This window comes from Entelurus aequoreus, linkage group LG26, assembly GCF_033978785.1.
Source record: "Entelurus aequoreus isolate RoL-2023_Sb linkage group LG26, RoL_Eaeq_v1.1, whole genome shotgun sequence".
NCBI lineage: Eukaryota > Metazoa > Chordata > Actinopteri > Syngnathiformes > Syngnathidae > Entelurus > Entelurus aequoreus.
The window spans coordinates 14,365,380-14,382,132 of record NC_084756.1 but is presented as its reverse complement, the minus strand read 5'-3'; the positions used below and the strand labels follow the sequence as shown (position 1 = coordinate 14,382,132).

The 16,753-nt window shown below is 36.1% G+C and overlaps 1 protein-coding gene across 1 annotated transcript in view; it reads left to right on the top strand.

Annotated features, from left to right (window-relative positions):
• Positions 1-295: 295 nt before the first annotated feature.
• LOC133643126 (immunoglobulin superfamily member 21-like) overlaps positions 296-16,753 on the top strand; it is a 61,656-nt gene continuing 45,198 nt past the window's right edge. The window contains exons 1-2 of the mRNA XM_062037536.1: positions 296-302; positions 348-463. Of these exons, the coding sequence (XP_061893520.1) occupies positions 296-302; positions 348-463 (123 nt within the window). The remainder of the gene's footprint in view (positions 303-347; positions 464-16,753) is intronic.

The window sequence follows — 16,753 nt, the reverse complement described above, 5'->3', positions numbered from 1 at the left end:
AATGTTGAAAAGCAGATATTCTCGGGAAGGCCTCGGGGAGATTTCCATTCATTACCTGCTCCTCCTTGCTCGCATTTTTTTTTCCTTTCACCCCAACCTTTTCTTCTTTTCTCCGGGGAGAGGCTGAGACTGAAGGCCTGGTGTTCTGATATGTATGAGATTTTCTACCTGATCAGCCTCATCTGACTCACATGAGGCGTGGGGAGTGTGGACATACGGTCCTGGCCTCGCAAAACGTAAACTCGGACTTAGATCCATTTCTTAGTTCTCTCTTTCCAAATTCTGTTTCTTGCTTATGTCTTGTGCAAAGTGGCGGTGATGAACCCGGCCTCTGCTTGTCTACACAGCTCCTCCAAACAACATCTCGGTGGTGGCGGAGAACACGCCGGCCCCGTTTAGTCGATACCAGGCCCAGAACTTCACTCTGGTCTGCACCGCCAAGGGAGGGAAGCCGGCACCGTCGGTGAGTTGGGACCTCCACAACATGACACTTTTTTTGTCCTAGAGATCGATGGGGGTCGCTATATTTAGTGGAACAGCCAAAAAAAGGACACAATCCGCGACCCACAGGTTGGTCTTTGGGACTTTAGTGGTGGATCCTGACAATATGAGGAAAAACACGTCTTGTGGCCTCAGTGCCCTTCTTCTGTCTTGCCAATCCACCTGGCCCACCCTGGGCTTCTGTAAAGCTGGAAGACTTTGGTCATTTCAAAATGTGAGGTATCAAAACACATCGTAAATATTGTGGAAGTTCAATAATAAGTCTGCTTGAATAGATTGAAGAACATCTAAGACGACTATAATAAAGTACTATATATCTATCTATCTATCTATCTATTACCCCCCATCAAAAATGCACACCCCGATATCCACAAAGCTGATAGTTTTACAGTGTGGTTGCTGTGGAAACAGTCAATATTTCCTGAGCTGAAAAGTCTCCATCAGAGTATATATTATAATGTTTGTTTATAATTGTTGTTTCACTGCGTTTTATTTCATAAGTTTCCAGAGTTTTCCCCTCATTTTGTACACGGTATGCAACTTCAAAGAAATGTTATTGTGTTAAAAAGCCAGTCAGAGGGCAGAGGGCATGTTTCTAGTTTGTGTTTATTATATACAGTATATGAATATTTATATGTATTAATTGTTTGTGTGTTTGTGTGTGTGTGTGTTTATGTATGTATATAAATACATAAATGTGCATATATATATATATATATATATATATATATATATATATATATATATATATATATATATATATATATATATATATATATATATATATATATATATATATATATATTTGTGTATACATGTGTATATATATATATATATATATATATATATATATATATATATATATATATATATATATATATATATATATATATATATATATATATATATATATACATACAGTATGTGTATACATGTACAGTATATGTATGTATGTATATGTATGCAGTGTATATATATATATATTTGTATGTGTGTATATATGTATGCATTTATATGTATCTGTGTATATACAGTATGTGTATGTATGTATGTGTGTATATATATATATGTATGTGTATATATGTGTATATGCTTATATATGTGTATATATGTATGTGTATATATATGTACAGTACATACTATATGTATGCATATATATGTATGTATTTATGTATGTATATATATATATATATATATATATATATATATATATATATATATATATATATATATATATATATATATATGTATATATATATATATATATATATATATATATATATATATATATATGTATATATATATATATATATATATATATATATATATATATATATATATATATATATATATATATATATATATATACATATATATATATATATATATATATATATATATATATATATATATTTATTATATTTAATTGTATTATTATTCTTTTTTTTTTTAAAGTATTGTCCCTAAAATTTGCAATTAAGCTAAGTGTATTAAATCAAATTACTCATCATGAAACAAACTAATCAATAGATGTGGGGTCGATATAGCTCGGTTGGTAGAGTGGCCGTGCCAGCAACCTGAGGGTTCCAGGTTCGATCCCCGTTTCCGCCATCCTAGTCACTGCCGTTGTGTCCTTGGGCAAGACACTTTACCCACCTGCGCCCAGTGCCACCCACACTGCTTTAAATGGAACTTACATATTGGCTTTCACTATGTAAAGCACTTTGAGTCACTAGAGAAAAGCGCTATATAAATATAATTCACTTCACTTCACATGACTCGATTACTAATGCAGTCAATAGATGCAGCTCTTATAGCCAGTGCAACATAATATTACAACATAAATGCACGCACACACATCTCATTTCTACCTCATCATAAATGGATGCATATGCACATGAAAGGGAAGTGCAGACATGCCAAGTGATCATTGAGGATCACCGCTGAGTCATCCATCATTGTCCACAGGCGTATGCTAATGGGCTCCCGAGGCACAGTGCACGCAATTATGAGCCCAGTGAGAGGTCAACGCAAGGTGAACGTGATTTCCGCCTCTCAGGTGCCTTCTTGGTCAACACTCTGCCGCCGATGTCACGGGGACGCTTCTTAAGCCTCCTCTTTTCTCCGACGCTAGGAAAGGAGAATGGCCTCTGTGACGGCGGATAATTCACTTTGCGGCGAGACACCCGGCAAATGAGTCGGGATGGAAATAACATTTCCAGGAATGGAGGCCACAGTAGTGCTAACTAAAAGGGACAATTTTTGCGTCTCGCTATAATCAAGTGACTGAAAAGTGCCGTATTGTTATTGTTGGCCACGCAAGTGCAGAAAGTGTGTATCTACCAATAGTCACCAACCTTTTTCAGCCAAGATACCTGCTCTCAGCCCGAAGCAAACTATATATATACATATACGTTAGAGGCGTTAAACGCAGAGGCTATTTCATCCCTACAAGCCTGTTTCGCAGGTTTCCCTGCTCGTCAGGGGATTTGAAGAGCAGAGAAACCTGCGAAACAGGCTTGTTGGGATGAAATAGCCTCTGTGTTTTTTTCCTGACCTAACGTATATTCCGCTCTACCCCGGTATTGAGCACCGTATAAACCTCAACTATACATACAGCAATGTTAATATTTGCTTACATGTCCCTTGGCAAGTTTACCTTAGGTATAGCTCGGTTGGTGGAGCGGCCGTGCCAGGAACTTGAGGGTTGCAGGTTCGATCCCCGCTTCCGCCATCCTAGTCACTGCCGTTGTGTCCTTGGGCAAGACACTTTACCCACCTGCTCTCAGTGCCACCCACACTGGTTTAAATGTAACTTACATATTGGCTTTCTCAATGTAAAGCGCTTTGAGTCACTTGAGAAAAAGCGCTATATAAATGTAATTCACTTCACTTCACCTGCAATAAGGCGCTTTTGGTAGCCATCCACAAGCTTCTGCTTGACCACTTGACCACTAAATTGCTGCAGTTCAGCTAAATGTGTTGCTTTTCTGACATGGACTTGTTTCTTCAGCATTGTCCACACCTTTAAGTCAGGACTTTGGGAAGGCCATTCTAAAACCTTCATTCTAGCCTGATTCCTTTACCGCTTTTGAGGTGTGTTTGGGGTCATTGTCCTGTTGGAACACCCAACTGCGCCCAACCTCCGGGCTGATGATTTTAGCTTGTCCTGAACAATTTGGAGCTAATCCTCCTTTTTCATTGTCCCATTTAAAGCAGCAGTTCCAAAACAGGCCCAGAGCCTAATATTACCACCACCATGCTTGACGGTAGGTATGGTGTTCCTGGGATTAAAGGCCTCACCTTTTGTCCTCCAAACATATTGCTGGCTATTGTGGCCAAACAGCTCCATTTTAGTTCCATCTGACATCACATGGACAAAGATAAGACCTTGTGGAGGAAAGTTCTGTGGTCAGTGGCGATGAAGGTGGTGTTTGAGGGAAGAGTTGTTTGATGCGGGATGAGAGGAGAGGCGTGTGGGCGTGTTTAGGCATTAAAATGGTTGGACTACTGCAACACACTTCTTGTGGGGATCCCCAGCAAGAACATCCAGAAGCTGCAATACTTACAGAATAGGATCCTGGTGAGAGTGCGGAAATATGACCATATCACACCAACTCTCAAATCCCTTCACTGGCTTCCTGTTCCACTCAGGATTGAATTCAAAGTCTCCCTACTAACCCACCAGTGCCTCCATGGAAATGCCCCCCCTCTACCTCCAAGAACTACTCACCCCCAAATCCTCCACACGACACCTCCGCTCCGGACAGGCTAACCTCCTCCAACCTCCGAGGACAAAGCTACGAACAATGGGAGACCGGGCTTTCTGCTCTCCCTGACCACCTGAGGGCACCACAGACTGTGGATGCTTTTAAAAAAGGCTTAAAAACCCTTATTTTTTTTAAAAAAAAGCCTTTTTTAAGATATATGCATACTAGTTTTAACTATTTGGCTGTTTTAGTTTTTATTTGTATTTATTTTTTATTATCTTTATATTTTTGTATTATTATTTTTTAAATATTTTTTTATTTTATTTGTTTTAAAGGCCTACTGAAAGCCACTACTAGCGACCACGCAGTCTGATAGTTTATATATCAATGATGACATCTTAACATTGCAACACATGCCAATACGGCCGGGTTAACTTATAAAGTGACATTTTAAAATTCCCGCCACACTTCCGCTTGAAAATCTCCTTTGGATATGATTTATGCGCGTGACGTCATAAAATCCACGGAAGTGGTTGGACCCCGTCGGACCCGATACAGAAACCTCTTGTTTTCTTCAACAAAATTCCACAGTATTGTGGACATCTGTGTTGGTGAATCTTTTGCAATTTGTTTAATGAACAATGGAGGCTGCAAAGAAGAACGTTGTAGGTGGGATGGATCGGTGTATTAGCGGCTAAGTACAATACTTACAGCAACACAACAAGGACTAGCAGACACCTAGCCGATGCTTGCCGCCAAACCCACGGATGAAGTCCTTCGTCGCGCCGTCGATCGCTGGAACGCAGGTGAGCACGGGTGTTGATGGGAAGATGAGGGCTGGCTGGCGTAGGTGGAGCGCTAATGTTTTTAGCATAGTTCTGTGAGGTTTCAGGCACAACACCGGTTGTTAAGTTGCTAAATTAGCCTTAGCGTCGTTAGCAACAGCATTGTTAAGCCTTACCAGGCTGAGAATTATTAACCGTGTAGTTACATGTCCATGGTTTAATAGTATTGTTGATCTTCTGTCTATCCTTCCAGTCAGGGGTTTATTTATTTTGTTTCTATCTTCATTTGAGAACGATGCTAGCACGTTAGCTCAGTAGCTAAGTGTGTCACCGATGTATTGTCGTGGAGATAAAAGTCACTTTAAATGTCCATTTCGCGTGCTCGACTCTCATTTTCAAGAGGATACACCGTAATTTCCGGACTATAAGCCGCACCTGACTATAAGCCGCCCCAGCTAAATTTAGGGGAAAATACAGATTGCTCCATATATAAGCCGCACCCGACTATAAGCCGCAGGGTTTTGATGTGTAATTAGCGTAGTATATAGGGGTTCCTGCTACCACGGAGGGGATTGTCGGGACAGAGATGACTGTTTGGGAACGCAAAGCGTCCCATTTATTAACAATAAATCTTTCAATCATTCAATCAAACTTTCACATCTTTGACATGGCGAACAGCATTCGTGCAGAGTACAAATAATACAACGCTGCAAAGTAATACAAAGTGCTCGCCTGTACGTTATCAAAATAACCAGCCTACCGGTATATGAAAAGTCAGTCTTTAATCATTGTGTCATCGTCTTCCTCCTGCGTACTAAAACCACCCAAATCCTCTTCGTCAGTGTCGGAGAAGAACAGGCCGTAAATAAGCCGCACCCTTGTATAAGCCGCAGGGACCAGAACGAGGGGAAAAAGTAGCGGCTTATAGTCCGGAAATTACGGTAGTATCCGAGGTGGTTTAAAATACAAAGCCGTGATCCACAATAGAAAAAGGAGAGAGTGTGGAATCCAATGAGCCAGCTTGTACCTAAGTTACGGTCAGAGCGAAAAAAGATACGTCCTGCACTGCCTCTCTAGTCCTTCACTGTAACGTTCCTCGTCTACGAATCTTTCATCCTCGCTCAAATTAATGGGGTAATCGTCGCTTTGTCGCTCTGAATCTCTCTCGCTCCATTGTAAACAACGGGGAATTGTGAGGAATACTAGCTCCTGTGACGTCACGCTACTTCCGCTACAGGCAAGGCTTTTTTTTATCAGCGAGCAAAAGTTGCGAACTTTATCGTCAATTTTCTCTACTAAATCCTTTCAGCAAAAATATGGCAATATCGCCAAATGATCAAGTATGACACATAGAATGGATCTGCTATTCCCGTTTAAATTAAAAAAAATCATTTCAGTAGGCCTTTAATACACTGTAGCACTTTGAGGTTGTTTACTCAATGTAAAGTGCTTTTTAAAAATACAATATATTATTATTATTATTATTATTATCTAATTATGTAATATTTGTTTGCGATGAGATGGACGGGTTGTAGTGTGTATCTGACAACAAGGACAAGGCCCGCACTGCCCAACTTCAGGCTTAGCATACAAATAACAACACTTCCATGTTTGCTTCATTTCCCTGTTCCAAAAAATCTGCTTCCCTGGTATAACAAAACAAACACAAATCAATCAATATTTATTGAACCACACGTGCCTCGTAGGGCTTTTTAAAACCACATCATCTGAAGCCACATCTGGGCGACGTGTGCACACCCACGCAGGTTGTGTTCCTCTCCAGACGCTGTGGGATGGAAGTTGGCAAAAGTTACCCAACTTCATGAGCGGGGAAAAAGATAATCAACCAATATGTTGTTCACTCCACCTGCTCTCACACACACACACACACACACACACACACACACACACACACACACACACACACACACACACACACACACACACACACACACACACACACACACACACACACACACACACACACACACACACACACACAAAAGAGGTTTAATCAGCCCGCGGTGTGAGTGGGAGCACCTGTGTTTGAAGGACTCGGTGTTGTTCTCCCGCGTGGAATTGAAAAAGGCCGCCATGACGCCTGAGTCACACCGTGTGGTGGAGCTTTTGTGACATCTTCACACTGGAATGTCACTCATCTGGTCCGTGTTCAGGCTGAAATAAAGCACAATGTCATGAAGTCTGAGCCAGCAGTATTTTATGGGAGGAAAGTGAGGAGGAATGTGTCGTATACTGAGTAAAATCGATGGATTAATACTTTATTGATCCCGAGGGAAATTCAAGGCAGCAAGTCGCAGTGGACAAGACATTAGTTACAGTGTACAAGACATTAGTTACAGTGTACAAGACATTAGTTACAGTGTACAAGACATTAGTTACAATGTACAAGACATTAGTTACAGTGTACAAGACATTAGTTACAGTGTACAAGACATTAGTTACAATGTACAAGACATTAGTTACAGTGTACAAGACATTAGTTACAGTGTACAAGACATTAGTTACAATGTACAAGACATTAGTGACAGTGTACAAGACATTAGTGACAGTGTACAAGACATTAGTTACAATGTACAAGACATTAGTTACAAAGTACAAGACATTAGTTACAGTGTACAAGACATTAGTTACAATGTACAAGACATTAGTTACAGTGTACAAGACATTAGTGACAGTGTACAAGACATTAGTGACAGTGTACAAGACATTAGTTACAGTGTACAAGACATTAGTTACAATGTACAAGACATTAGTTACAGTGTACAAGACATTATTTACAGTGTACAAGACATTAGTTACAGTGTACAAGACATTAGTTACAGTGTACAAGACATTAGTTACAATGTACAAGATGTTAGTTACAATGTACAAGACATTAGTTACAGTGTACAAGACATTCGTGACAGTGTACAAGACATTAGTTACAGTGTACAAGACATTAGTGACAGTGTACAAGACATTAGTTACAGTGTACAAGACATTAGTTACAGTGTACAAGACATTAGTTACAGTGTACAAGACATTAGTGACAGTGTACAAGACATTAGTTACAGTGTACAAGACATTAGTTACAGTGTACAAGACATTAGTTACAATGTACAAGACATTAGTTACAATGTACAAGACATTAGTTACATTGTACAAGACATTAGTTACAGTGTATAAGACATTAGTTACAATGTACAAGACATTAGTTACAATGTACAAGACGTTAGTTACAATGTACAAGATGTTAGTTACAATGTACAAGACATTAGTTACAGTGTACAAGACATTAGTGACAGTGTACAAGACATTAGTTACAGTGTACAAGACATTAGTTACAATGTACAAGACGTTAGTTACAATGTACAAGACATTAGTTACAGTGTACAAGACATTAGTTACAATGTACAAGACGTTAGTTACAATGTACAAGACATTAGTTACAGTGTACAAGACATTAGTTACAGTGTACAAGACATTAGTTACAATGTACAAGACGTTAGTTACAATGTACAAGACATTAGTTACAATGTACAAGACATTAGTTACAATGTACAAGACATTAGTTACAGTGTACAAGACATTAGTTACAATGTACAAGACATTAGTGACAGTGTACAAGACATTAGTGACAGTGTACAAGACATTAGTTACAATTTACAAGACGTTAGTTACAATGTACAAGACATTAATTACAATGTACAAGACGTTAGTTACAATGTACAAGACATTAGTTACAGTGTACAAGACATTAGTTACAGTGTACAAGACATTAGTTACAATGTACAAGACGTTAGTTACAATGTACAAGACATTAGTTACAATGTACAAGACATTAGTTACAGTGTACAAGACATTAGTTACAATGTACAAGACATTAGTGACAGTGTACAAGACATTAGTGACAGTGTACAAGACATTAGTTACAATTTACAAGACGTTAGTTACAATGTACAAGACATTAGTTACAATGTACAAGACGTTAGTTACAATGTACAAGACATTAGTTACAGTGTACAATACATTAGTTACAGTGTACAAGACATTAGTTACAGTGTACAAGACATTAGTTACAATATACAAGACATTAGTGACAGTGTAAAAGACATTAGTGACAGTGTACAAGACATTAGTTACAATATACAAGACATTAGTTACAGTGTACACGACATTAGTTACAGTGTACAAGACATTAGTTACAGTGTACAAGACATTAGTTACAATGTACAAGACATTAGTGACAGTGTACAAGACATTAGTGACATTGTACAAGACATTAGTTACATTGTACAAGACATTAGTTACATTGTACAAGACATTAGTGACAGTGTACAAGACATTAGTTACAATGTACAAGACATTAGTTACAGTGTACAAGACATTAGTTACAATGTACAAGACGTTAGTTACAATGTACAAGACATTAGTTACAGTGTACAAGACATTAGTTACAGTGTACAAGACATTAGTTACAGTGTACAAGACATTAGTTACAATGTACAAGACGTTAGTTACAATGTACAAGACATTAGTTACAGTGTACAAGACATTAGTTACAGTGTACAAGACATTAGTTACAATGTACAAGACATTAGTGACAGTGTACAAGACATTAGTGACAGTGTACAAGACATTAGTTACAATGTACAAGACGTTAGTTACAATGTACAAGACATTAGTTACAATGTACAAGACGTTAGTTACAATGTACAAGACATTAGTTACAGTGTACAATACATTAGTTACAGTGTACAAGACATTAGTTACAGTGTACAAGACATTAGTTACAATGTACAATACATTAGTGACAGTGTAAAAGACATTAGTGACAGTGTACAAGACATTAGTTACAATATACAAGACATTAGTTACAGTGTACACGACATTAGTTACAGTGTACAAGACATTAGTTACAGTGTACAAGACATTAGTTACAATGTACAAGACATTAGTGACAGTGTACAAGACATTAGTGACATTGTACAAGACATTAGTTACATTGTACAAGACATTAGTTACATTGTACAAGACATTAGTGACAGTGTACAAGACATTAGTGACAGTGTACAAGACATTAGTTACATTGTACAAGACATTAGTTACATTGTACAAGACATTAGTGACAGTGTACAAGACATTAGTGACAGTGTACAAGACATTAGTTACAGTGTACAAGACATTAGTTACATTGTACAAGACATTAGTTACAGTGTACAAGACATTAGTTACAATGTACAAGACATTAGTTACAGTGTACAAGACATTAGTGACAATGTACAAGACATTAGTTAGATTGTACAAGACATTAGTGACAGTGTACAAGACATTAGTGACAGTGTACAAGACATTAGTTACATTGTACAAGACATTAGTTACATTGTACAAGACATTAGTGACAGTGTACAAGACATTAGTTACATTGTACAAGACATTAGTTACATTGTACAAGACATTAGTGACAGTGTACAAGACATTAGTTACAGTGTACAAGACATTAGTTACAGTGTACAAGACATTAGTTATAGTGTACAAGACATTAGTGACAGTGTACAAGACATTAGTGACAGTGTACAAGACATTAGTTACAGTGTACAATACATTAGTTACATTGTACAAGACATTAGTGACAGTGTAGAAGACATTAGTGACAGTGTACAAGACATTAGTGACAGTGTACAAGACATTAGTTACAATGTACAAGACATTAGTTACAGTGTACAAGACATTAGTTACAGTGTACAATACATTAGTTACAGTGTACAAGACATTAGTGACAGTGTACAAGACATTAGTTACAATGTACAAGACATTAGTTACAGTGTACAAGACATTAGTGACAGTGTACAAGACATTAGTTACAGTGTACAAGACATTAGTTACAGTGTACAAGACATTAGTGACAGTGTACAAGACATTAGTGACAGTGTACAATACATTAGTTACAGTGTACAAGACATTAGTGACAGTGTACAAGACATTAGTTACAGTGTACAAGACATTAGTTACAATGTACAAGACATTAGTTACAGTGTACAAGACATTAGTGACAGTGTATAAGACATTAGTTACAGTGTACAAGACATTAGTGACAGTGTACAAGACATTAGTTACAGTGTACAAGACATTAGTTACAGTGTACAAGACATTAGTGACAGTGTACAAGACATTAGTTACAATGTACAAGACATTAGTGACAATGTACAAGACATTAGTTAGATTGTACAAGACATTAGTGACAGTGTACAAGACATTAGTGACATTGTACAAGACATTAGTTACATTGTACAAGACATTAGTTACATTGTACAAGACATTAGTGACAGTGTACAAGACATTAGTTACAGTGTACAAGACATTAGTGACAGTGTACAAGACATTAGTTACAGTGTACAAGACATTAGTTACAGCGTACAAGACATTAGTTACATTGTACAAGACATTAGTTACAGTGTACAAGACATTAGTTACAGTGTACAAGACATTAGTTACAATGTACAAGACATTAGTTACAGTGTACAAGACATTAGTGACAATGTACAAGACATTAGTTAGATTGTACAAGACATTAGTGACAGTGTACAAGACATTAGTGACAGTGTACAAGACATTAGTTACATTGTACAAGACATTAGTTACATTGTACAAGACATTAGTGACAGTGTACAAGACATTAGTGACAGTGTACAAGACATTAGTTACAGTGTACAAGACATTAGTTACATTGTACAAGACATTAGTGACAGTGTACAAGACATTAGTTACAGTGTACAAGACATTAGTTATAGTGTACAAGACATTAGTGACAGTGTACAAGACATTAGTGACAGTGTACAAGACATTAGTTACAGTGTACAATACATTAGTTACATTGTACAAGACATTAGTGACAGTGTAGAAGACATTAGTGACAGTGTACAAGACATTAGTTACAGTGTACAAGACATTAGTTACATTGTACAAGACATTAGTGACAGTGTACAAGACATTAGTTACAGTGTACAAGACATTAGTTATAGTGTACAAGACATTAGTGACAGTGTACAAGACATTAGTGACAGTGTACAAGACATTAGTTACAGTGTACAAGACATTAGTGACAGTGTACAAGACATTAGTTACAGTGTACAAGACATTAGTGACAGTGTACAAGACATTAGTGACAGTGTACAAGACATTAGTTACAATGTACAAGACATTAGTTACAGTGTACAAGACATTAGTTACAGTGTACAAGACATTAGTTACAGTGTACAACACATTAGTTACAGTGTACAAGACATTAGTTACAATGTACAAGACATTAGTTACAGTGTACAAGACATTAGTGACAGTGTACAAGACATTAGTTACAGTGTACAAGACATTAGTGACAGTGTACAAGACATTAGTGACAGTGTACAAGACATTAGTTACAGTGTACAAGACATTAGTGACAGTGTACAAGACATTAGTTACAGTGTACAAGACATTAGTTACAATGTACAAGACATTAGTTACATTGTACAAGACATTAGTTACAGTGTACAAGACATTAGTTACAGTGTACAAGACATTAGTTACAATGTACAAGACATTAGTTACAGTGTACAAGACATTAGTTACAGTGTACAAGACATTAGTTACAATGTACAAGACATTAGTTACAGTGTACAAGACATTAGTTACAGTGTACAAGACATTAGTTACAATGTACAAGACATTAGTGACAGTGTACAAGACATTAGTGACAGTGTACAAGACATTAGTTACAATGTACAAGACATTAGTTACAATGTACAAGACATTAGTTACAGTGTACAAGACATTAGTTACAATGTACAAGACATTAGTTACAGTGTACAAGACATTAGTGACAGTGTACAAGACATTAGTGACAGTGTACAAGACATTAGTTACAGTGTACAAGACATTAGTTACAATGTACAAGACATTAGTTACAGTGTACAAGACATTATTTACAGTGTACAAGACATTAGTTACAGTGTACAAGACATTAGTTACAGTGTACAAGACATTAGTTACAATGTACAAGATGTTAGTTACAATGTACAAGACATTAGTTACAGTGTACAAGACATTCGTGACAGTGTACAAGACATTAGTTACAGTGTACAAGACATTAGTGACAGTGTACAAGACATTAGTTACAGTGTACAAGACATTAGTTACAGTGTACAAGACATTAGTTACAGTGTACAAGACATTAGTGACAGTGTACAAGACATTAGTTACAGTGTACAAGACATTAGTTACAGTGTACAAGACATTAGTTACAATGTACAAGACATTAGTTACAATGTACAAGACATTAGTTACATTGTACAAGACATTAGTTACAGTGTATAAGACATTAGTTACAATGTACAAGACATTAGTTACAATGTACAAGACGTTAGTTACAATGTACAAGATGTTAGTTACAATGTACAAGACATTAGTTACAGTGTACAAGACATTAGTGACAGTGTACAAGACATTAGTTACAGTGTACAAGACATTAGTTACAATGTACAAGACGTTAGTTACAATGTACAAGACATTAGTTACAGTGTACAAGACATTAGTTACAATGTACAAGACGTTAGTTACAATGTACAAGACATTAGTTACAGTGTACAAGACATTAGTTACAGTGTACAAGACATTAGTTACAATGTACAAGACGTTAGTTACAATGTACAAGACATTAGTTACAATGTACAAGACATTAGTTACAATGTACAAGACATTAGTTACAGTGTACAAGACATTAGTTACAATGTACAAGACATTAGTGACAGTGTACAAGACATTAGTGACAGTGTACAAGACATTAGTTACAATTTACAAGACGTTAGTTACAATGTACAAGACATTAGTTACAATGTACAAGACGTTAGTTACAATGTACAAGACATTAGTTACAGTGTACAAGACATTAGTTACAGTGTACAAGACATTAGTTACAATGTACAAGACGTTAGTTACAATGTACAAGACATTAGTTACAATGTACAAGACATTAGTTACAGTGTACAAGACATTAGTTACAATGTACAAGACATTAGTGACAGTGTACAAGACATTAGTGACAGTGTACAAGACATTAGTTACAATTTACAAGACGTTAGTTACAATGTACAAGACATTAGTTACAATGTACAAGACGTTAGTTACAATGTACAAGACATTAGTTACAGTGTACAATACATTAGTTACAGTGTACAAGACATTAGTTACAGTGTACAAGACATTAGTTACAATATACAAGACATTAGTGACAGTGTAAAAGACATTAGTGACAGTGTACAAGACATTAGTTACAATATACAAGACATTAGTTACAGTGTACACGACATTAGTTACAGTGTACAAGACATTAGTTACAGTGTACAAGACATTAGTTACAATGTACAAGACATTAGTGACAGTGTACAAGACATTAGTGACATTGTACAAGACATTAGTTACATTGTACAAGACATTAGTTACATTGTACAAGACATTAGTGACAGTGTACAAGACATTAGTTACAATGTACAAGACATTAGTTACAGTGTACAAGACATTAGTTACAATGTACAAGACGTTAGTTACAATGTACAAGACATTAGTTACAGTGTACAAGACATTAGTTACAGTGTACAAGACATTAGTTACAGTGTACAAGACATTAGTTACAATGTACAAGACGTTAGTTACAATGTACAAGACATTAGTTACAGTGTACAAGACATTAGTTACAGTGTACAAGACATTAGTTACAATGTACAAGACATTAGTGACAGTGTACAAGACATTAGTGACAGTGTACAAGACATTAGTTACAATGTACAAGACGTTAGTTACAATGTACAAGACATTAGTTACAATGTACAAGACGTTAGTTACAATGTACAAGACATTAGTTACAGTGTACAATACATTAGTTACAGTGTACAAGACATTAGTTACAGTGTACAAGACATTAGTTACAATGTACAATACATTAGTGACAGTGTAAAAGACATTAGTGACAGTGTACAAGACATTAGTTACAATATACAAGACATTAGTTACAGTGTACACGACATTAGTTACAGTGTACAAGACATTAGTTACAGTGTACAAGACATTAGTTACAATGTACAAGACATTAGTGACAGTGTACAAGACATTAGTGACATTGTACAAGACATTAGTTACATTGTACAAGACATTAGTTACATTGTACAAGACATTAGTGACAGTGTACAAGACATTAGTGACAGTGTACAAGACATTAGTTACATTGTACAAGACATTAGTTACATTGTACAAGACATTAGTGACAGTGTACAAGACATTAGTGACAGTGTACAAGACATTAGTTACAGTGTACAAGACATTAGTTACATTGTACAAGACATTAGTTACAGTGTACAAGACATTAGTTACAATGTACAAGACATTAGTTACAGTGTACAAGACATTAGTGACAATGTACAAGACATTAGTTAGATTGTACAAGACATTAGTGACAGTGTACAAGACATTAGTGACAGTGTACAAGACATTAGTTACATTGTACAAGACATTAGTTACATTGTACAAGACATTAGTGACAGTGTACAAGACATTAGTTACATTGTACAAGACATTAGTTACATTGTACAAGACATTAGTGACAGTGTACAAGACATTAGTTACAGTGTACAAGACATTAGTTACAGTGTACAAGACATTAGTTATAGTGTACAAGACATTAGTGACAGTGTACAAGACATTAGTGACAGTGTACAAGACATTAGTTACAGTGTACAATACATTAGTTACATTGTACAAGACATTAGTGACAGTGTAGAAGACATTAGTGACAGTGTACAAGACATTAGTGACAGTGTACAAGACATTAGTTACAATGTACAAGACATTAGTTACAGTGTACAAGACATTAGTTACAGTGTACAATACATTAGTTACAGTGTACAAGACATTAGTGACAGTGTACAAGACATTAGTTACAATGTACAAGACATTAGTTACAGTGTACAAGACATTAGTGACAGTGTACAAGACATTAGTTACAGTGTACAAGACATTAGTTACAGTGTACAAGACATTAGTGACAGTGTACAAGACATTAGTGACAGTGTACAATACATTAGTTACAGTGTACAAGACATTAGTGACAGTGTACAAGACATTAGTTACAGTGTACAAGACATTAGTTACAATGTACAAGACATTAGTTACAGTGTACAAGACATTAGTGACAGTGTATAAGACATTAGTTACAGTGTACAAGACATTAGTGACAGTGTACAAGACATTAGTTACAGTGTACAAGACATTAGTTACAGTGTACAAGACATTAGTGACAGTGTACAAGACATTAGTTACAATGTACAAGACATTAGTGACAATGTACAAGACATTAGTTAGATTGTACAAGACATTAGTGACAGTGTACAAGACATTAGTGACATTGTACAAGACATTAGTTACATTGTACAAGACATTAGTTACATTGTACAAGACATTAGTGACAGTGTACAAGACATTAGTTACAGTGTACAAGACATTAGTGACAGTGTACAAGACATTAGTTACAGTGTACAAGACATTAGTTACAGCGTACAAGACATTAGTTACATTGTACAAGACATTAGTTACAGTGTACAAGACATTAGTTACAGTGTACAAGACATTAGTTACAATGTACAAGACATTAGTTACAGTGTACAAGACATTAGTGACAATGTACAAGACATTAGTTAGATTGTACAAGACATTAGTGACAGTGTACAAGAC